Source organism: Bombus terrestris, chromosome 3, assembly GCF_910591885.1.
Source record: "Bombus terrestris chromosome 3, iyBomTerr1.2, whole genome shotgun sequence".
Classification (NCBI taxonomy): domain Eukaryota; kingdom Metazoa; phylum Arthropoda; class Insecta; order Hymenoptera; family Apidae; genus Bombus; species Bombus terrestris.
In genome coordinates this window covers 399,225-422,500 of record NC_063271.1, presented here as the reverse complement: position 1 = coordinate 422,500, position 23,276 = coordinate 399,225, and the positions used below count along the sequence as shown (strand labels likewise).

Sequence of the window (23,276 nt, the reverse complement as noted above, 5' to 3'; positions counted from 1 at the left end):
TCTTCCAAACGATTTCTCAATCACGAGGTATATCCGCGCGGATCGCAAAGTCCTCGAGCATACAAAGACTTTGTTCGGACGAAGGAAGATTGGTGAACTTTCGCGGTTATGCCTTGTACTTGCTAACTCTGTCGAATCGTTTGTTATTGTACTAACGGGCACTAGCATAATCGTTAACGTTTAATTATTTTAAAAGCGTACGCGTTAAATAGATCGCTGTATTAAATTAAATTAAATTAAATTAAATTAAATTAAGCTAATAGACGGGCGGTAAGACGATTCGCTGATCTCTCATCTGCCAAAGCCAAAACGAGAGAGTTTTCTTCTAGACGAAAGAATGCGTGATCAGATCTGGTGGTATGTACGCATAATAGAATTAGATATTAACACTAAATTGTTACGAGAGAAAAGAAGCAATTATCGACGATACCTCGAGGAAAATGGAACTTGTTCTATGCTTTTGCAATATATCCACCAGTGACCGGGAATTCATACAGAATTCAGAATAATCACGTTTTTCCTGAACCTTTAATCCTCTTTGCTTTCTCTCTAATCAGGAAATTTGTAAATATTCCTATACATTTTTTGTTTCTATCCATGTTCTGCTTATCACACCATCCTACTTCACTCATCTAACGTACTACCATCGAGTACTTTTTATATAATTCTCTTTTCTCTCGATTTTGTACAAAACTGTTTTTATATATATTTTTTTATATTACGTAAGGTAGATTATATCGGTAGTATTATAAGACGATTTCCCTTCCCACATATACAATAATAACGTTTCCTTTTTATCGTATTACGTTAGAAATCATAGAATAGAGGGAAAAATATAAATGTATACACGTATATATGTATGTGTGCGTGTGTGTGTGTGTGTGCGCGCGTGTGCGTGTGCGTGTGCGTGTGTGTTTTCCGCGTATGTAATTGACCGTTGCAAAGAGGGTCGTCGTTATCCCTCTTACTCCTTAATACTATGCAATTCTGGATTACGTGCTGGATAGAGCGGTGCGATAGAGATTTGCCGAACATTAAAAGACACGGGGGTGCAACGCAATTTCTATGATGTATTTTCGCGAACCTGTAATGCTCCTAAAAAGAGGCATTTTTTTATTTATATGTAAAAAAAAAAACGTATACACGCGTACACGCACACACACGCGCACACGCACGCGCGAACACGCCCACGCCCACGCACACGCACGCACGCACGCACGCGCGCGCGTTTGTGCGTGCGCGTGTATGTATGTAAACATAGAATCTTTTTAACGAATTAAATGTATCTTCACACGACTGCCTTTGTATTTGTTAAAGCCACGAAATATCTGCCAAATAGCGAATGACGAAAATATCAAGAAACGTTCAAATGTAATATTTTCCTCCTCCTTCTTTTTATAATAGTATACGGTAAAAGATTCGATGCGAACTCGGACAATAATAACGTGCGATAGAATTTTTTTATTATTTTTAAGTATTATCGCGCGTAAACGAATTGATGATATTTTCGCTCGGGATAAACTATCGAACGTGGAAAATCATACACTTTACGTAAACGGTGTAATACATAAAGAGATTATAAGGAAACCGAACATCGTTAAACGAACGTGTAATCATTGTGTTCAAAATTAAACGATATCATCCGCTCTGCGACTCAGCGACTTTCCACTATGTATTAAGCGAGAGGAAGAGAAACGCGAGAGACGAATAGATAAGTTACACGCTCCAATTTACAGTTATCTACGACAAGTTAGAGAAACTCCCAATTACTACGATAGATCTTGTTATTCCTTTATATCTTGTAAAAAGTACTGAATTTTATTAGTATTAACTATTCCATAAACTGAGAGTTTGTTCGATCCTATCGTATCCTGCCTTTTCTCCTCCCTAATCATCCCTTTACTTCCGACATCCTGATCCTCCTCATATTTTTTATAAATAAGTTATGTCTTTTTAAAACAGATGTAATAATAAAGATAATCTAACATTCACAATAGGATTGTTGTTCTGTTCTATCGTGCTATGCTTCCGTGTTTCATTCCTTCATGTTGTAACGATTTAAACATAGATACCATCTTTTTGTTTAGTACGTTGCAACAGATTTTACGCAACGATCAAATTGTATTATAGCGATAAAAAATAAAAAAATGTGAAAATTTCTCCGACCTATTTCTTTGGCTCTTCTTCATTTTTACACGTTTCGCCTATCATTCGCGTTTCAATCGTATTTTTTAGTCTTAGTGTCTTAGTGCCTGCGTGCCAACTTGTGGTCTAAATTAAATACACGAACTTGCTAGAAATATCAGAATAGTCGATGATTACGATAATAGATTGGCATTCGCATCGAACAGCCGAAACAACGAAATATCTTACCGGATTAAACAGACAGACGGCCTCGCTTTGAACAATGCCGAACGAAGAATGTAAAAACGTGGAAAAACATGGAAGAAGAGGGGGATCCGAAAGGGATGTTTCCAATTACATTCACCACCACGAATTGAAGAGGTCATGAAGAATTCACTTTATTAAACGACGAAAGTAAACAAAAAGATCGCTGAACAACGACGATCGCGATATTCGTACAAAGTGCAGACGGTGTATATACAAACTTTCACTCTCACTCTCTCTCTCACTCTCTCTCTCTCTCTCTCTCTCTCTCTCTCTCTCTCTCCATCAATCTCACCACAAAAGTAACCCGAAGAATGGAGATATACGTAGAAACGTAATCAAGGAATCCTCGAACGAAGCAATTCGATCGTCACACGGAAAATTATTTTCTCTCTTTCGAAGCTTCGGAAATACATACACAGGATGGAATCTTCGAATTCGAGAAACCCGGTCACGCACGTTCAATTTTTCTAATTCCGTTTCCGCTTGATCGATCGACCGACGAAACCGTAATACGTGTCAGAGGATCGCTCGTTTACGTTTTCCCCTTTTCTCCCATTCTTCTCACAGGTTACGATCGCACGTCACATAAATTCAAACATACACACTTTCGTTCCGTCTCTTTGATTTCCTATTCATTTACTCATAGTCCTCTCTCTTCGCAAAAATCATACAAGAATTTCGTTTCATCTTTTTATTCGCGAATCGCAAATTTCGCGATAAATCGGAATATTCGTTAAAGAAAGTTAGAAAGGGAATCGAATGTCGCAGAAAAATTATTAGCAATTCGTTGGCACCTATTTCGAGCGAGCCTTCGTTGTTTGAGATATTTAACGTACGACGACCTGATTAACGCAAAAATAATCGTATTCGAGAAGGTTAAAAACACGGGATATTCGCTGAAATAATTGTACTTTGTATCGAAATAATTGTTCGATGTATCCAGCGAATTAAGTTCTATTTCTTAATTTTTGTTTCAGTCCGTATAAAAGTGCTCTTCGGGATACATATTATACATCTACATGGACTACAATGTACGACTCGAAGAAATTCTAGAAATTCTAGAAATTGTTATTCTATTAGTAGACTTCTATCGGTATAAAGTGTTATTTTTTCAAGTAAACTGTTGTAGATAGATAAAGTATAATTTATAAAGTACAATTTAGGGTAAAATTCGTTCAGAAGAGAGCTTCAGAAGAACCGAATTGAAAGAAAGAATCAAAGATTTACACCCCGTACATCTTTCAAAAAAAAAAAAAAAAAAAAAAAAAAAAAGGAAAAAGAAAAAAAAATTGCTTTAAATTTAAACTAAATTTTAGGAACATAAAATCACAATGTACGGTGTCAAAATTTGATCTTTAGAGTCCTTTAGATCTAAGATCCTTAATCTTTTAATTCCCCCTTAAAATTGGTGAAAATTTGTTGTCTACTTTAGCGAATATCTCGTATGCATCCTGTATACTTAACGTCGATTTATAAAAAAATCATATATGATCGTTTGCTATAAATCAGATTCAGTAGCTATGAACAATTTTCTCGTACAAAAATTCTTTAAACGGTGCGTATTTACATGGATCATCCCAAGTAGCCTTGGTTCAAAGTGTATATTAGCTGCTAATAATTTTTCTTTAATCACAATTTTCTTTCGCATCTTGCTTTCCACCGCGAAACACACGGTAAAATTCGTACGCTTCGCCACGAAAAGATCGTTACTTGTATCGTTTCTTTCTTTTCTTCTCTTTTCGATTCAATCTATCGACGAAGGCAAATTATTCGGGCAACCAGCACTCGAATTTCTTAATTTCATCGGAGAGAAACAGAACGTCGAACGATCATTGAACGATTGGTTGTCGATGCGTGCATACGAAATCGAACAAAGAAAAAAGCATCGTGTTCACCGAACGTTACTCGCGTGTCGAGAAAAAACGTTTTATTGCATTTATTAAATAGGCGGTCATCGACGATCCATTATACGACGATCCTTAATGTAATCGAACAAACGACGGGATTCTATCCTAAAAAAAAAAAAAAAAAAAAAAAAGAAAAAACCAATATGAGAGAAGCAACGTATAAAGATTGCCGACCTATTTAATCCTTACATGTATCGCAATTGAATTTTCTACTATACAAACTTATAGCTAACGCATCACATAATAATCGTAACATAACTAAATACGTAAACGGAACGTAACTAGAGATTTGTCTCGTCTTCCAAATGTCTTCCTGTAAGGCATGTAAAGGTGCGTCCGCAGTCTATCCACGATATAAATAATATTATGCTCCCATTTGTCACACTTGACCTCATATTTGAGCTAAAGTAATTTGGTAATTGCGTTATTCGAACCGAAATTCTATTTTCACGATAATTCTATGCACCTTGCTTGTACGCATGCCGCGATTCTTCGTCGACAATAAACTATTTTCCTAATTTTAAGAATAAACGAGATACGTTATTCGAATTGCTCTTATACGACGTGAAACTCTCGAAATATCGTATCATTTTTTTGAAAAATCATTCATCGAACAATTAATCTCTTGCCTGGAACAATAAATTATCGTGACCGCCTGTTTAGTAAATACGATCGAATCTCTTTTCTCTAGCGTTAGAAGAATACATTTTGCGGCGAAAGAGCGGTGTCTAACGGAACCACGCACACGAAAACGACACACGTCGGATACATTCACCGGAAGTGAGTCCAATGATAAGAGGAACGAGGCACGTTTCTCCTCGACGCGACGGTTTCCCGCCTCTATAATCGCGGACAAACCTTTACGCAACCTTTACGTACATTAGGGCTATGAGTATTCCTCGCGTATTTGCATTAAAAAACGGGGCATGGTGGGACAATTGTTGTATGAGAAAGGGGATAGCAAGGAATATATTTACATCGATACTGGCAGTACATCTTCGTTCCGTTATGTTGCTTCATCGTGGAAACGGCAAGTCCAACTTTCGATAGTCTTTTTCTTTGTTATGTCGCGTGTAGAGGAGCTTCGCGGCAGAGTAGCTCCCCCTTCTTCCCTTGATTCTTCGATTCATCTTGAAGCGGCTAACGCTTGCTTTTTCTACAGGAGACGATGATTGTTGTTTCTACGTAAATGCACTTTGATCGCGGTTCTCTGACGTTTTCTTTCTGTCGCTTCGTCGCCTTCTAACCGCTCGCTCGTCTTGTGCCGCAGCTCTCCGATCAAATAGACGTATGCGTGAAACGAGAGCGAATTTTAATCTAATTTTCAAATTAAACAAAATTCGACACTAACTTTGAATTCTTATGCCGAAATCCCTTGTTCATTTTCAATTCAATTTTTCCTAATAAAAGTCAAAGTGGAGATTATGTGTCAAAATTTGATTTGTTCGGCGACATTACAGCTTTCTTTCGAGCTTCGCAATGGATATCGTCTAATTATACTTTCGATCCTACAAAAGCAGTTAAAACGATGACACCACTTTCGACGATCGATCCTTTTTCAAATTTTCCTTTTCGCATTCGTCGATTCGATCTCGTATTGGCACACTTAAGATGATTTTAACGTAGCGGATCGTAGCGGATCGTAGCGGATCACACTGGTACGAAAAACTGTCGCTTCCGTAAAACTTACAAGATAGATCGCGCAAACCTAACAAAATGAGAAAGAGCAAAGGAAGAAATTGTGCAACGATACAACGTGATAACGCAACGGTCGCAATAAATCGATCAATTTGATTAACATTTGTTTGTTCACCGATGCAAGCTTCCATTCTAAATCGTTTTCTCGTGAGCGATCGTGAGTAATCTACTTCGATGACGTTGATCGAATAGAGAAAAGAAAATGAAATTTTGATCACGAGTTGGATCATTCGTGTGAAAAATCCACGGATATACATAACTTGCGTCTTCTTCTCTCTTTAATAGCCTAAGCAAGAAAAAGGGAAAGAAAGAGATAAACGTGAGATAAACGAGAACGGCTTAAGTTGTATTTAGGTTCAGCTCGTGTCTGGTTCCCCGAACATGACGGTGAACTTGGAAAAGAGGAAAAAAAGAAAAAAGAAAAAAGAGAAAAAAGAAGAAAAAAAAGAAACGGGAGAACAAAAGAAACTATAAACGCAACAACGTTCGTTTAATTAAGAAGTTGACGTATCATAGCGCAGTATTGTCTAACGTTGTTTATTAAATTATAACTTAGAGATGTTTGGCAGTGTCTTCGTCCAACATATACTTATATATACGCTTCCTTTAGAGAGTATAACGTTTCGCGCAAAGTTTTACAATTAGAAATAAGATATCCGTGCTATTTGAGTATCCTTTATACAAAATTGTTACGAAAATTGTATCTTGTAGCGTGTATAATACGATTACGATTACAGTCTGAACACACTTGAACACATATTTTTCTAACGCACGAACAAGACAATAAAGATATGAACTCTCTCTCTCTCTCTCTCTCTCTCTTCTCTCTCCCTCCCTCCCTCTCCCTCTGTCGTCTCTCTTTGAGGAAAAAAAGAACCAATACAAAAGAACCGAAAAAGAAAAGAAAAGAAAAGAAAAGAAAAGAGGAGATGATAAAGCAATATAGAAACGTATAAAAAACGAATGTGTATGTAATGTGTATGTAATTGACAGAAAATCGTATATACCTCGACTTGATTCAAGATTGCCATCGCTAACATTCATCTTTGCCGAGCTTCGTACAAACGATAATCGGTCGCGACTTTACAAAACCTCTCTAAAGGAATTACAATGCAAAGAAAGATGATCGTTACGTACAGTAGATTAAATAAATAGCACTTAAAAATACCTATCTTAGGTAAATCTGTTTAAACACGACTGACTCGCGATTTTTTTCGTATGCAGATGTTCAGGGAAAATTTATACGATTCTTACTTTACGCAAAATATCGAAATTCGTCGAACGAACAAACGTAAATTCGCTCGATTAAATATAGTGAAACATGATCTTTTTCTCTCGATTCCTCTTTAGTGTCTGAAGAAAGACTGATCACCGAACGACTTTAGTCAAGTTTTTCATTGTTACTTCCTAACGTCGTAATCGGCCGGGACAAATTAAAAACTAAAAATAGACTCGAATTTTGTACAACTAAAAATAATCGTATAAGAATTTCTTTTCGTAAGCTCTTTCGATACAAGAACTTAATTGGAAATTAATTCGACGTTTTAATCCTCCTTTACAGGTATGCGTGTATGCTACTAATCAGTAAGTTCTTTGACCACAGATCCTGTGTTTATCGATCGGAACACGAATGAGACAAAAAATCCTGATACAAACGATTTTGTACGAATATTCACTGTTAATTGTATCAATCCAGGTTGTATCAGCGTTTTCTTTTAAATTCACCTTACGAAACTTCAAAAACTTTTCTTCTTCTTCTTCTTCTTCTTCTTCTTCGTCTTCGTCTTCTTCTTCTTCTTCTTCAATGGTGGAAAAATGTTGCCTACGCGTGTCTCTATTACATGCGAACGAATACTTTCACATGCTCTACATTTTTTTCTTTCTTTTAACTTTTTTCTGTAACAACAACACTTTTATAAAGATTCGCTACGTCTCGAGTCTTCAGATTTTTTCTCTTTTTTTTTTTTTCTAACCCGGGAAAACGCATGGAGAAAATTTACAACGTTATCTATCGCATAGATAACTTTGGCCAACCACTTACGTACTCAGCTATGCGACGACTCCTTAAATTGTACGTTATTATGAAATAGGTAAGTTCTTTCCCCCTAGTCTTGTATAATAATGAGCAATGCTAGAACTGCATCTTCATCATCTTGAACCGTATATAAAGAATAAAACTTGCTCACGATAATTCGTACAACGAACAATTGCACCGTTATGTGTTAAACACTATATAATTATCAAATACTACCAACAAGTCGAACCCATAGTTATACGTAGTTATACACGCAGAAGACAAACTGCAGTGTGGCAGTATGATCGTGTGTTATGATTTTGATTTTAGTCATATTGTCGTATGAGTAAATGATGGGCGTAACAGTTCAAGAAGATCAAGTTACAGAAGCCGATGTCTATCTCTACGATTGTATCGAAAAATAACCTTTGCAGGATGTCTACTTCTTTTCTTTTTTACTCCATATTTTTCATTCACTCTTTAAACACACTAACTGCTAACGGTCGCTAGTATGTTAGCTCAAGTGAGAGGAACAATTGTCAGTTTTTCAATTCGCATCCTTTTTTTCTCGTCGGGATCATGGTGCACGCTCCGCAACTTATAAAAACGAGCGATTGGCCAATTTCTTATGAATGAAAAACCCGCCGCAAATGATTCCTTTCTCCTTTTACATTTGCTTTACATTCTTCGACTTTTTTCCTGTCAAACTACTATGCTACAATATATACAATTCATAAAGCAATGTATCTGATTGTTCTTGTAAATGTTTCCCTCACGCGTGCTCCTATTACCTCGCTTTATATTAAAATAGATGTAGAAACGTTAATTGAATTTTATGCATCGAAGGTAATCATGGACGGTACATTTTGAATGTAGAATTTGAATTAAACAAAAACGAGAACATTCATATTTTCCGGTATATGAAACGAAACAAATCCATAAATCGGCCTTTTAATTTAAATACAAATGGCAAAGCAAATTCATTGTCCAGCAATGAATTTATATTTACTATTGTTCGCAACCTGTTTCTCTTTCTAAGACTCGCAGTTTCTTGATCGAATGAAATAAAATCTACATTTGCAAGAACAGTCACACATCGTACACCAATTAATACATACTTATTACATAAACATATGTAACGAATGGCAGTGCATGTGACTTGCATCAATTTGTCACTAATCATCTCTTTTACGCGTCGAGATTTGAAACTGATCGAGCAACCATGTAACATCGCTCTTGCTCGATTCGTTAACGGAAATTTTATACGATTGCAATGCATTTTTATAATCATAAAGAAATGATTTATTGTTAAGTATTAAGTCCCTCCCACTCGATTAGGTATTGAGTCTGACCGTTTGGTCCTATCCTCTTTGCTCTGATGACAAACTTTTCACCAGCAGCGATTCTATTAGCTGCTCCAAAATATATGTTCACCGATGATTTTAGATCATCCAGAGATATGTCGGGCGCACTTTGTTTAACAGGCGAACACTTTGGGGATGAAGGTACGCTACCTTTCTTTTGCGGTTGTGGATCTGGAGGCGGCAATTTGTCATTGTTCTGACGTTGTCTTAGTCTCCTCCCGTTTAAGGCATAATCGACACAATTTCCAATTTGACTACTAGCACTGCTCGAGGCACCGTTAAACGAACTTCTTAAATTCCTTGCAAATTCACTTTTAATTTCGTTATTACGTGCTGGTAAAATGGTTGCCGTTTTACTGGCAGTATGCTGATACTGCTGTTGTATCTGCTGTTGCGATGGACGCCCTCTCCGATGTTGACGTCTACGTTTAACTTGCCCGTTTCTGTCTATAATAATGTCTTTTTCCGATAACTGTCTTTTGGCTGGCCGCACTACCGGCGGTTGAGATATAACAGGAGTAAGCGGTAGAGGTAATGTAATTGGACATTGATTGTACGGTGACGGGGTACTTGAATTTGTTTGAGTGAGATGATTGCCAGGTGTACCCAATAAATCACTGAGATTTCTAAAAGGATTATTCTTGCCTTCAAAGTCTTTGGGTGGTGGAATGAACGAGTCCAATGTTCCTCTTGAACTGGTTTCATCCCCACTTGTATCCGCAGGCGTAGATGGTGGCAAAGGATGCATCAATTCCACAGAACTAGGCACAGATAGTTCAGATATACCCGAAGTTGTGGCTGGCGGCGTAGGTGGGCCAGAAACTGAAGTTGGAGGTGTCGGTGGTAGATCAGATGTTTCCGAGTTACGGGATTTACTCTGCAATATACAACGAGCAATTGGATATTTTGGATACAGCAATTGGATCGAACACCGATTCTACGAAGCCCCATAGTAATTATACCTGGTGCTGCTGCTGTTTTTTCTTATCTTATCTATTACCTTAGCTATAGCATTCTTCAATAATTTCCTTGCTTTCCTATATCTAGCTTCTCGAACGCCCTGAGCTTTGCTTAAAACCCCGTCGCTCTTTTCTCTTTTCTTGTGTTTACGTAACATTCTTTCGCGAGAACTTCCTAATGCCATTAAACGTCTCCTTCTTTGCAAACTAAGTTTGGGAAACGGGAATGATTTCTTTACAAAGCCACCTCCAATATACCTATAACGAATAAACAGATAACAACAATCAAAAGTGTTTTAGGAAACACGTTGTTACGTTTCGCCGATACAGTGATTCAGAGCCCTACCTTTCCCTCAGGGACTGCGTCGATTGACTCGGTGGGCTTGGACTCGGACATGAACTTTGTTCTGCTTCCGAGTTCTGATAAATTGTTCCACGCATTACCACGTCCGATGGATTTACTGGAATTTCCAAGTTTTCTGCTGTACTTTGTTTTAACGCAGTTAATTGTTTTGTACTTTCTGGTAATGATATCGGTCTGCAACAAAACGATATTTCTTTCAGGGCCGTTAAAAGGAAGAAAAGAAGAAAAGAAAGAAGAAAAAGGAAGAAAATAATAACAATTAAAGTACGTATTTTAAACAACAATATCCCGGTAACTAACCCTGTAGGCGGAGGAAGATATTGCAGTCTTTTATTAGCACCCCAGCATCTACGTAACACGGAATCATCTATTACACCAGTTGCTGGAAGATTAACAATTGGACACGGTGGTGGTAACCTAACTCTAAGACCCCATATCGTAGTACGTTTCTTTATTTCTCTGCCACATTTGAATCTGTTCCTATTATTTGTCAATATTGCTAGTATAGATTCTCTGCGTATTTGAGCACTGACATCCCTGATCTAACAATAACAAATACACACGCATATTTTTTAAGTGTCTAATTTGTACACATTTTTAACCAAGTAAAAACATCTTGAACTTAACGTTCGAAAAATTCTATAAAACATCTCACCCGTGGAGGAAGCTGCAAAGTGTTCCAGTTATCATTGGCGTAAGGTACAATAACAGTGTCCAAATCATAATACTTTTTAGCATTGTAAACAGTTAAATTGTACAACATCAGGTGCACCAGATCTACCCATTTCAATTCCAATCGCCGTACGAATTCTTTGCCATAATTGCACATTGAACAAACAAACACATAAAACCTATAAATAACGTCAATTATTAAAGCCACCATAGGAATAAGGAAAGAAAGCTTTTTACCAAGATTTCATCATTTTCACCTACCTATCTCCACTGTATAAAGGATAAGTTAAGCAACTGACACATTTTTCATGAAACCATTGCTTGCAACGAGCACATTGCAACATTTGCGTATACCATTCGCCATTGAGTCCGCAATAACAATAAATTTGTTCCGCATTTACTCTATGATGCGCATCCCAATTTAACATATTGGGCTGTAACAAACATTAACTATTGATTCTATCAGTATTCTAATATATTTTTCAACAAAATAATGTATTTAAAGGTATAAGTAAAGGACTAATATCGTCCAGTTATTATTATTATTATTATTATCGATTTGCTATTCAAATTAAGATTACAAAAGATTCCCTTGGATACTTACATCGTACGGCAACTTTGTCATATCATCTGGTGGCGGCTGAGGTTGGTCCCTACCACTGCAAACTTTTCTGATACTTGCCTTTACCATAGAAGTTTTCGGTTCTACAACTTCACGTGCACGCGGTTGACTATCTATACATCTTTTACACATCCAATGCGCCTCGGCTGCAGTTTCTTCTTTTAATATTTGAGGCTGCAAGTACATACGCTTTGAAAGTCTATCTCATAACGTGTTGGCACGTTTACATATAAACTATAGTCTCCCTTTCAAATATATATTTTTTCCTATTACCTGATGACAAAGTTGGTGATAACCACGACCACATTTGTCGCAAACGATAATGTCGTTATCAGTCTTGGGCTGAGATTTTTTACAAAGAACGCACATAACATCAGAATCTGGCATTGATAGCTTTGTCAACTCCTTAACAGAGGACCATGCGGAGGTGTTGTCCATAAATTTGACAAGGCATTTCTCCCTTGCCAAATCCACCTGTATAGACAATGTTTAATAGAGTTTCTTCCAACTATGTTAAATATCTCTAGTCTCATCTAGCTATTTTGAAATCCTGACTATATTAAATCAGATATCAAAACATAATGTAATTATGTTTTATTGATAAATATAGAAAATCAGCTATGTTTGAGAAATATTATACAAATGTACCTCAACAACCGTTCCAAGATAATATTTTCCATCTTTGTGCTGAAGAAGAACATCGTCCCCATGAGAGAAACCCAATTTCTGTTCCCTCGTAGTGCTATCCGGCGCTGCCAGACTTTCTTCTGGCTCTGACATTTTCTACCCTGTTTCTACAGTCACATGGAACAAGAACAACATAACTTAACACACATAAAATTAACTATTGAATCATATCTAAATAATGTAATAAAATAGCTGTTATTTAACTTTAGATTCAAACGTTACAAAGGAAGTTTCATTAAAGACATTTTAACGGCATTGTTTTAAATTTAACATTGCCTGATTTCTGAAAGAAAAGCTGATGTTAATGTTTATCTGTATAAGATGTGCAGATCATAAAAAGTGATTAGGTACTATAGAAGAAACATGTTATGATTTGATAGTAAATAACAACATCAACATGATAAGGCTTCTATATTATTAGTTACACCAATACTACACCGCATATGTATTTACATTTTAAATTGCTGTTTAATGTTATTAAACAATTATAAAACAAACTCGATATATGAGGAAATTAGACTTTTATGAAATAAATAGCATCCTATAGAAGTAAAATTGAACATGTTTCGAGGTGAAATTACGATAATCACGTTAGGAAAGTGGTTAACATTTCGAATGAAAGGCCATGTTAATATACAATCTTCTTGTAAAATGTTTGTTGAAATCCGAAAGGAATGCAAATCTTACATGCACGTACACATAATGCTTGGTCCACGCAAATGTGCAAAATAGATGGTCGTCCGCCAAATCATTCATTTATGTACGTGTCCATTACAAGCGGCGATAAGTACGTTACAAGAATGAAAAAAGTATCGCGTATACCTGCGAAAGAAATAACGACCATATGATCGGCATCTCATTAAAAACCAGTCCGCGCGCTCTCGCTCTCGTTAACGAACGAGAGCACCTACAAATGCTGTTCTAAACAAGACGAAACGTCGCGCACGAGCGGCTACACTTTCGAGAACATTTTTATCGTTGATGACAAGTATGTCGAATGAAATCAGATTCTCTGCCGATTAAGGGAACAGAAGAGACCTTAAAACCGATTAATTGACAAAGACACTGGCGATACGATAGACAGGAACAACCCCCGGGACATCTCCTAACACCGGGCGGTGCTTGGACCGGTGGTGGTGTTTATAGGACAGAAGACCGTGCGAATATCGTTCGATCTCCAAACACCTTTTCTATGTCGTACCTCAGCGTCTTGGCCGTCGAATCACGCGCGACGTTCGGCCCTCATTTTCCGATTCCCGTCAGCCATTTACAAGCATGGGGGCCCCGCCACGGTCGGTCGCTCTCAGACACAGAATCGCGGCGCGGCAAAACCCTATCCCGTGAAGTCAGGATGGCGACACGCCGGCACGCATGCGACCGTTACGATCACGGCGGCGCCCGGGTATCTACGTCGGCCACCCTCAGGATCACCACACGCCCTTAGACACGGGCATCACCGCCGCGAACTCGGTGCACTTTCATTGTGTCCCTTGAAAATTCGAATAACCACCGTCCGCCATATTCGGGGAAACACTTGCTAGAGACTACGCTGCTCAACTAACCTACCGTGGTGCCAGTGCTCCCCGTAGGGATGTCTAACGAAACAGGGATGCCCATTTCTCTTCGCTTTACACATACATTTACACTTTTGCCTAGAAAGTATAACACCGCTCTCTCGGAACTCGTCAAATAGAATCAGAGATAGTTGGTCAACGTTTCGAGTCTGCTTTTCATAATTGTATTTCATGAATACTATAGCCTTAAGTTATAACCTTTGTACGTTTGTTTGATCGACAAATGTTCTTACGGAACGATCTCCCCAAACCTACTTTGTTTCCAAGCACAAGAAAATAACTAAACGAACTATTAACAAAAATTCTAAATTATACATCGTATCATATCATTCATGTTTTGGTATACGTGTGAAAATTCCTGAACAGCATGGCGCAGGGCATACAAATCTTGATGTACGGCCATGGTCGTTAGTTGGACGTTCTATTGTGGTACAGGTATAATATAAACAATTGATGACAGCGTAGCTAAAGACTCTGTTATATTATGATAATTACGAGGGATTGCCGTAATTATTTAAAATGTAGAAGATTTCGGGATTGGAACGATATATAGAATATAGAAATCTTGCAATCTTTCAACAATTAGAGTGGTACATCTTTCATACACAACATTCTCGTCATCTATACTCTAAACCTGTATAAATTTTGTTACACTTTAAATAATCCAAAACAGACCTTAAAGTATTATTAAATAAAATACGATGATTAATAAATGCAATGATTTGTTTTAAAAACAACATATTCATATGTCGCATCTGATTTTATCAAGTTTTGAAATATAATAATTTCAATAGCTTCTTGTAATTAACTTGTATGCAAAGTATGAATTCGTAAATCAATCTTATATCACGTTTATGTATAAATAACGATTTTGCCACTGTAATCTTAAACAGTTGTACAAAGTATAAACGCCGCAATAGCTAGATAACATTTTGGCTATTGGTTATTCACATATTAGCTGATCATTGGATATTGAATGCGCTCTAAAATTAGCTGTAATTGTCCAATCGGCAGAAGACTGGAATACGAATCTCTTATGCCTAACGAAGTAATACTTAAGCTACTCACGTATTCGCAAGTGAAGGGTTGCTAACTTGGAAGTTGAAGCATGTAAGTAACTTTTTTTTCTGCCCGTAACTCACCTGCCGATTTTTTTTTATTTAATTTCAGCAACTCTTCCTGTTCGGAAAGCAAAGACCAGACACGCCATTTTGGGATGCAGAACATCATTTGTTTTTCACTCGCAATAGTAAAATAATTTTATTTATACTTGTAAATATTATAATTATACGCGACAAAAATTGATTAGGAAACGTAGTAAAAGTTATAAGTTCAAAATAAGAGCACAATTTATTTTTACGAAACTTAGTTTATGAAATAATTAGATTACACATACGCAATATCATATACACAATGACAAAGTTTTGTGTACATTTACATATTATAATTGGTTATAATAACTTTAGAAATGTTTGCTTCAAACATATTTCTGATTGTATCTATAAGGTTTAGTTTGCAACGTATAGAAATATGTATAGATATTTTTAAAAATGGTGTTTTTGCTTATTTGAAACATGAAAAAAAAAACAAGCAAAAAATGCAAGAATTTTTCGCAAAATATATTATTATTATTATTATTATATGATCATTTCTGTAAGAACTATATCGCAACACGAAATATATATCAAGACATCTTTTTATAATCCATGTAATAAAAACTGAAATCCTGAATTTTATACCGGATCAAGGGTTTATATGTATGTACATTATTTGTATATATAATTTTTATATCGTATATCGAGCTCATCATCTACTAATGAATGCATCTCTCTCTCTCTCTCTCTCTCTCTTTTTTGTTAAATATAAAAATGCTTTTTCGTAGAAGCATTCATCAATTTATTAAAAACGTTCTTATCTCACGAATAGTTTAAGAATTTTATTATTATGATTACTCTATCGCAGATATCGAGTATAATACAATTGCACGAACACGATGCGGCTTGTTTTCAACGTCATAACATAATTATGTAATTATTATTATTATCTATAACAAATTTCGTAATGAATTATTCTATAGAATAACTCTCAAAACAGTTTCTTTTTTACCGCAGTATACCTTTCCATGTAGTTATCATAACCATCGAGATTAGCGAATTGTTTCATTTCGAATAAATTTCCTTCGACAGAGAGAACGGAAATCTTGGAATCTTTCAAAATTTTGGTAGGTATCGCGCTCAGTTGTAGACAATTTTCTTCGAGTCTTAACGTTTTTAGGCGCGAACATTCCGCCAATTTGTCAGATATAGTCGATATTTGATTTTGATTGAGGTTAAGTTCAACCACATGTAATGCCGCAGCCGCGTCGGGAATTACGGTAATTCGATTCTTCGATAAATCCAATACGTCCAGAAATTTTAACTCGCAAAACATGGGGGGAAATTCGGTTATACGATTATCAGATAAGTTGACCTGTTTCAAACGTATTAGTTTAGATAAAGACCAAGGGATACTTTTTATTTGGTTCGAACTTGCGTTTAAACATTCTAACTTGGTCAATGCTCCAAGTGCTTCGGGCAAAGTGGTCAATTTGTTATGATTAAGGTTCAACTGCTTTAATAATGTGAAATTCCCAATTTCATCGGGAATATGACCAAATTTGTTCTCCGATAGATCCAATGTTCGTAACAGTGGCGACAAAGCTAGTAGATTTTGTGGAAATTCGTCGAGTTTCCTTTCTGACAATTTTAACGTTCCGGTTTTCTTTGCAGTTTCGTAATGCTGCTTCAAGCCAGAGTTCCCCATTTTACTTTAACATCGGCAAAAATAAACCCGTATACTTGTTCCCAATTTGTTGATATCAGAGGTTTTACACGGGTTTATGTGAATAATAACTTTCTATGAATCTCCGAGAGGCATAAACAGGAAATATGATTTTCGCCTAACTCACTTTATTTTCTTAACAAATGATTGTTCAACTTATAAGAAATTCACGCAATGTCTCGTCATACATTCTCGTTGGTTGCTCGGTACTCACTCCTCATCACGGTTAAAGCGTGAAGCCATTGAAATATATTTTGCTACAGACTGTATTCGATCACATCGGTGCGGTGGACGATGATTTTTGCGAGCCACTGTACCAACGTAGCAGAGTCAGTCGTTGCGCCGCCACTCCTCCGATTAATTTTCACACGGCGATACTTATGAAGCGAATCGTCGCAGCGGGTTAACCAGTGTCGCGGTTTCTATTCTCGCGCGAGTGCAGTCGCAGAACATGTTGCGCTTGTAAAAATTAGTTGTTCGAAAACATGCTTCCGAGATCGAAAATAGAGTGAAATGTCACCCGAATGACAGTCGGCCGGCCATATTGCTCTGGATGGTGGTTGTGTTCGAATCGTGACCGCGCGATGGCGGTTCGCGCGCTCGCGCCCCGAAACATGGCTGACAAACGAAGATGTAGCGGTGCACGTCGGGTTTACATTAGACTGAAAACGCCGCGGCAGTTACTGGTGTGTAGTTTACGATGCGATCATTCGTAGAAATGGTGAGATAGTGTCGTGGCTCGAGAGGACATACTATCGGCTAGCGATGGCCTCCACGCCGAAGTCGGAGAAGCATGCAGGTGAGTGATATACTGTGTAAGTACTATGACCTGCGATCAAAGAGAACGTATGTAAGTATGTAAGTATAGGATGTTCTGCAACAACGACGGAACCCGGCCGTCGTCACCGTTCTTCTTTTTCTCCCTTGTCAGTCAAATTCTTACTCGTTTACGCGCGTATCACAAGAATTTCTCACAGCTTAAGATCCTCGAACGCCGCTATAGTCACTGCCGCGTTAATCTAAATATTAGCAGTGTAATCGTTCACGGACGCTACCGGACGCGAAACGTCAAAAGCATATGCGTTAGCACGCTTCTTCTATCGTTTCTCTTTCTCTCTTCTTTCTTTCTTCTCCACATTGCGTGTCACATTGCTACAGGTGCCCGTTTCATTACAATTGACGATTACAACGGGCATCTTTCTGAAACGTGGATAATGTACCTTTCAACAAACATCACGCTCACCGAATGTCACTTATAAATGAAGGAAGGGTAACTGCACCCGGTAAACGCGTTTACAACTTCACCTTTCGTTCGACACATCAAGATCGCATCGCTCTAATTTCAAAAATTCCATTTTTCGTGCGAAACTAACGAAATTTGTTCCTCGCGTTCGAATCTATAAATGGAAATTGTATATCGCATCGTCGTTCGAAGGAATATGGTACACATTTTTGAAACTGCATCTCAAAGGATTAATGTTGCCCGATGATGCGAAAGTGAAAGAAGAACCGCACGAAGAGTGGAAAGAATGGCACGGGAGGTGGAAGCATCGTTGATTTTCTTCTTCTCCTAGAGTCCATAGAGCCCCCGTAGAGATTCATCCTGATGCTAGGACAATCGTTTCCTTTCTTGAAAAACGTTACGCGGCGGATGCACGACACTGGTAATAATACGCGGTCGCCTGGAGAGTGTGTCAATAAACCGTCCACGCGCCAGGGGCGAGCCCAATGTAATCCGAACAGCTGCCCGTGTCGCGAGTTTTTTTAGTTCGCGTTCGCACGCTTCAAACAAAGAGTTACATACTTACTTACGTATACGTAGGTCGGCATCGAATGCGACGATATTAACATGTTCATTGCGTACATCTCATATTTCCGTTGGTACGCGTATCAAAAGTACATATCAATTTCGATGTCAAACTCAAACTATAGGTTTTCTCTAGGAAAACTACATACGTACATACATATGTGTCGTAATTCGATCCGATCAGCAGTGAACGTGTTAAAGCCTCGAGAAGTCAGAATCGTAAGTTTGTTTACGTTGTTTAAAAATTACACGGAACGCGTCGCGTTGCATCGAGTATGCGGTTTTTCATTTCGATTGCTCTCTGCGTGCAATTGATCGCAGTAACTATGTTGTTACGTTGCCTTTTACTATATACACATGTTGCACGCGAATTTAATAGAAAATGGTGTGGTCAGATAATTTAAATAGGACGCGTAGTGTATAATACGCGTATTTATTAGAGATGGAGGTCTGTCAGAGACTATTCTATCAGAGAACATTTGAGATGTTTTGAAATATTTTCCGCACTATCTTGAAGGTATATTTATCTAAATGTCGAACAATATTCTACGCACGAAAGATATTCTTATAACAATGAGAATATAAGTGTATATTACGTACATATTCTAAAGATAATTAAAATAATTAATATAACTATTGGCACGAATGTTGATAACTTTTGAAACTGTAATTATAACACGGTATGCATATATTGTATATAAAGGGCGAACAAGTCACAGACATTACTATTAACTTGCTTCTTATTATTCGTATAACACAGATTCGTTTTCTCGGCCTTTTAATACTCCATCGAATCACAAACATCGGACAAAATTTATACTGTACAAGATAAAATACATGCATAAATTATTAACGAAATGTACACGCTATTATCTATTCGACGTAATTTAGGCAGCAATATGAGACTTTATATTATCATAAAATGGTGATGTAAATTTCTTTCTTTCTTTCTTTCTTTCTCTTTTTAATTATAAATTGAACGCGTAATAAAATGGCCGCAGAATATCTAACGCTTTTATTTTATTATTATAATAAGTGCTACTTATCGGAATTGATATGTTCGACCACGTAGGACTGGTGACGGGTAGATATTCTTCAAGTAAAGGCAGTTTGATCAATTCGTCTGATAGCTAGTAGTAGCAACTAACTCGATATATACCCTACGTCATCTGTCGCTGGGTAATTGTGTTTAATGCGAGTTGATTTGTTGCCGGTTGAAATCGTGATGTGTCTCTCATGTTGTGGCATGGTCTTTCGCATCTGAAAAATAAATCCGCCGGATCTATCAACGGGTTACAAACGTTACGCGGAGAAAAAGGCGTCAACAAAGTTACAGTTATTATCGATTAACAAACTTTTAATACACTTTTACCATCGCGTCAAGTCGTCGAAAGTAGCAAAAGCTTTTTCTCCAACTGATCTATTTCTATATTAGAATTTTGTACATTATATGTGAAGTGGTATGTCGTGATAGGTGTAGAAGGAATGCTCAGATGTTTCAACAAGAAAAAGGCGTTTATTAACTTAGTAACAATTGACGTCCAATAACAACTAACAACAAACAACAATTAACAATTAACAACGCTTGGTAACGATCAATGCTTGACGCAGGTTATAGGAAGTCGGGCGCTCGTTTCGCGTAATCCTTCGCACTTCGCAGCTCGGGGCAGACTGAATCTCTTTGATTCAAAAGCCACGCCGATTCTTTTCTTTGTTGGCCATCGATATCGCGCGCGTTTGTTAGAAGCCCGCGACGATTACCGCGTGTGCGTTCTCCCGAAAATTCGGCGAAGGAGCCGTAGGGATATCGATGACACCTAAGGCTTGTCGGCATAGCGCTTTTAAGATAAAGCGCTTTGTGCCGCGAAACCGTTGGAAATTTCCGAGGTCGAGTGCCGCCACATATGCATTCCTTCTCTACGTATTTTAAATGTTTTTATCATAAATCAACTCGAATAACAATTTGACGACGAAAAGGTCCTCCGTTTCGTGTTTACCTGCCAGTTACTACAACATTTACATCGAGAAAGAATCTCAAATTACCAAGAAATTCACCGCGGACGATCGAGTCTCTTCTCGGCGAAAAATCGCAAGCTCGCATTTCGCGAACAATTACCATAGCCATAAACGGAAGAGCGTTGGAGAAGAGGAGAAATTGTACCCTCTCGGTTAGACGAGCTGGACACTGTGAACTCGGTCAATAATAAATCCACGGTTTTGCCAGGCAATTCCTGATGAAAAGCGTACTCTCGTTAAATTTCCAGCTAGACCGGCTGGTTCGTTGAAATAATTCTATGGTGTGTCGCGTAAATGCCCGCAGCCGGCGATGCTCGAGCAGATTAAATGACTTTGTCTTTGTCTGGAAAAAGAAAGGGAGGGAGGCGAAAGTGAACAAGGAAAGGTAAGAACGTGCGCTAGATCGAAGTGCGATTAAATTCTACGCGTTCTCTGGCCTTTCTCCTTTCTGCTCTGTTGACATTGTATATGCGACGTCCAGCCTCAGTTACGTTCTCCTGCTGGATCTCCTCGGTGAAAACAGGACACGGGGAAATATAGGGTACGTACTCCTGGCATGTAAAAGTGCGTGTCTTACGGTTGGAAAGATGAAATTTCGGCGGAACAGTTTCCTCTTCTTTCTCCTTTATTTTTCTTTTCTCTTTTATCTGTTTCTTTTCTTTCTTTTTCCTTCGTCACAGAGGGACGTTGTTCATAGAATAACGATAAAAATGAGACTCGTTACGTTAGATTTGTTCAATACATATCGATTCCATTTTTCCAAATGTTTCAAATGTCCAATATTCAAATGTTTGATTATTCTGAATCTCAACTTTAGTCCGCGATATCCAACGACATAGCAGACCACTGACTTTACGAAGTAAGTAATTCGTTAAAGAGCGACCTCTCGACAATATCGATTATATTTCTCGAGTAAAGATAGTCAAGAAGCAGATACCGCGCCATACATTATACCATAAACAGCGTCAGGAATAGGAAACAAATCCTATATGTTATATTAGACGTGTGTACACATATGCATAGGCAGTTGGTCATCAACGATCGGGTTTAGGATTAGATTCTTAGATGCCCGTGTTTCTCGATTGCCATCGGTAGCTATGCTGGACGCGAGGCCACAGGGGCAAATGTCGTGGGTTTCGTATACCGCATACATCCGTATATCAAGCACCGATGCGATGCAGCGTCAGGAAGAGACCGGGATCTGTAGCGTGTGCGTGGTACATTCACCGGCGATTCATGAATATGCATCTGTTTTCACGTTTCGTCGAGCAAACGTGATCTCGGTACACGGATTAGAGGGGGACGTGCACGTGCGAAAACCAGTCGACGTACGTGTTACGCTTGATCCTAATTTAGGTTCTGACGGATCCAACGGATCCCATGCGTCTTATTCTTCTGTAGGCTCTCGTTGCACGCACATAACGCACACGTTGCGTCGCATCGAGGCTACTAACTGAGCTCGATACGACACCTCCTTCGCCTTCCTTCGGAAATTAATCGTCGTCATTATCGTTTCCTTATCGTTCAATATCTCCGCGTATACAGATAATCGCGAGCCTTCAAGGTAATCGTCATGGCGAAACGAACCTGAGCCAAAGAGTCTTCTTGTTCCGTGATACAACAACGTGTCTGCGACAAAGGATCGAGCAGGTTGAAAAGAAATTTTCCTAGCTGGACCAGTCACAATGGTCGTGGGATTCGTTTATAGAGAACGTAAGTTTTGCAGACGCTTTGTTGCTTTATCTTGTACACGAGATTTTTTACCGACATTAATCGTTTCGTGAAACAATAATCGATGATTTTGGTACGAATGTAACGATATGAATTGAAATTTTGAGAGATTCGGCCGCGTTAGAGCCATAGAAAAGCGCATACAGAGAATTTCATTAAAAAATTGTTGCGTTTAGTCGATGATAGAGATCCAATGTATTTAATAGGTAGTAGTATGTATCTAAATAGTATCTTAATTTAACTTGATTTCTCATTCTTATTATTTCAGAGTTATTAGGATATTATTAGGCGAAAAAATGCGAAGAAGTTGAACGACGTTCGAGACGATAAAATATCGAGATTAAGATATCAAAGAGTATTTGGAAAGTTGTTTGACGATAAGCATTCGAGGACTTACAACTTGACAATTTATTTAAAATTTGTACGAGTATTGAGAAAGTGACATTAGTATCTCCAAATTACAATATTTTTCTTAAATCATTATATATTTTATACTACGTTTCCGGAATTAGAAAGTCAGTTAAAATGTAGGCTATTCTTATTTATCCGTAATGTATTATTAAACTAAGGTACAAGTACTACCATCAAAGTATGGTAAGGAACGAGTTTTTGATAAGTTATTAGCCATTTACATTTATAATTATGATAAA

At 37.7% G+C, this 23,276-nt stretch overlaps 3 protein-coding genes across 6 annotated transcripts in view; 1 reads left to right on the top strand and 2 right to left on the bottom strand.

Annotated features, from left to right (window-relative positions):
* Nucleotides 1–2,497: 2,497 nt before the first annotated feature.
* Nucleotides 2,498–15,287, bottom strand: LOC100651215 (polycomb protein Pcl). 3 transcript variants are annotated; one of them, XM_012314097.3, is made up of 11 exons: nt 13,880–15,287; nt 13,366–13,500; nt 12,640–12,785; nt 12,265–12,465; nt 11,974–12,165; nt 11,631–11,803; nt 11,353–11,548; nt 10,998–11,239; nt 10,680–10,871; nt 10,375–10,591; nt 2,498–10,251 (listed from the first exon to the last, which is right to left on the bottom strand). In XM_012314097.3, exons 3-11 carry the CDS (start codon nt 12,769–12,771, stop codon nt 9,319–9,321), a joined length of 2,478 nt encoding a protein of 825 aa, XP_012169487.1. In that variant the 5' UTR covers nt 12,772–12,785; nt 13,366–13,500; nt 13,880–15,287; the 3' UTR covers nt 2,498–9,318. The 3 variants fall into 3 exon arrangements, with proteins under 3 accessions (XP_012169487.1, XP_012169486.1, XP_003399206.1); XM_012314096.3 differs by having other exon boundaries at nt 13,376–13,500; XM_003399158.4 differs by lacking the exon at nt 13,366–13,500.
* A 296-nt stretch (nt 15,288–15,583) lies between these two features.
* Nucleotides 15,584–17,466, bottom strand: LOC100651339 (leucine-rich repeat-containing protein 57). The gene has a single exon (XM_003399159.4). It carries the CDS (start codon nt 17,052–17,054, stop codon nt 16,338–16,340), a length of 717 nt encoding a protein of 238 aa, XP_003399207.1. The 5' UTR covers nt 17,055–17,466; the 3' UTR covers nt 15,584–16,337.
* A 279-nt stretch (nt 17,467–17,745) lies between these two features.
* LOC100647525 (guanine nucleotide-releasing factor 2) overlaps nt 17,746–23,276 on the top strand; it is a 65,350-nt gene continuing 59,819 nt past the window's right edge. Inside the window, exon 1 of one of the 2 annotated variants that reach the window (XM_048404307.1) lies at nt 17,746–17,871. In XM_048404307.1, coding sequence (XP_048260264.1) covers nt 17,838–17,871 — 34 coding nt within the window. In that variant the 5' untranslated portion in view covers nt 17,746–17,837. Of the gene's footprint in view, nt 17,872–22,565; nt 22,609–23,276 lie in introns of those variants that run through there. The other variant, XM_048404308.1, reaches the window with a different exon arrangement.

Coding starts and splice junctions, on each gene's coding strand:
- LOC100651215 (XM_012314097.3), bottom strand. CDS start 12,771: ATGTCAGAGCCAGAAGAAAGTCTGGCAGCGCCGGATAGCACTACGAGG. Junction 12,466..12,639: donor ATCTTGGAACGGTTGTTGAG/GTACATTTGTAT, acceptor TTGTCTATACAG/GTGGATTTGGCAAGGGAGAA. Junction 11,549..11,630: donor CCTTTATACAGTGGAGATAG/GTAGGTGAAAAT, acceptor CGTTATTTATAG/GTTTTATGTGTTTGTTTGTT.
- LOC100651339 (XM_003399159.4), bottom strand. CDS start 17,054: ATGGGGAACTCTGGCTTGAAGCAGCATTACGAAACTGCAAAGAAAACC.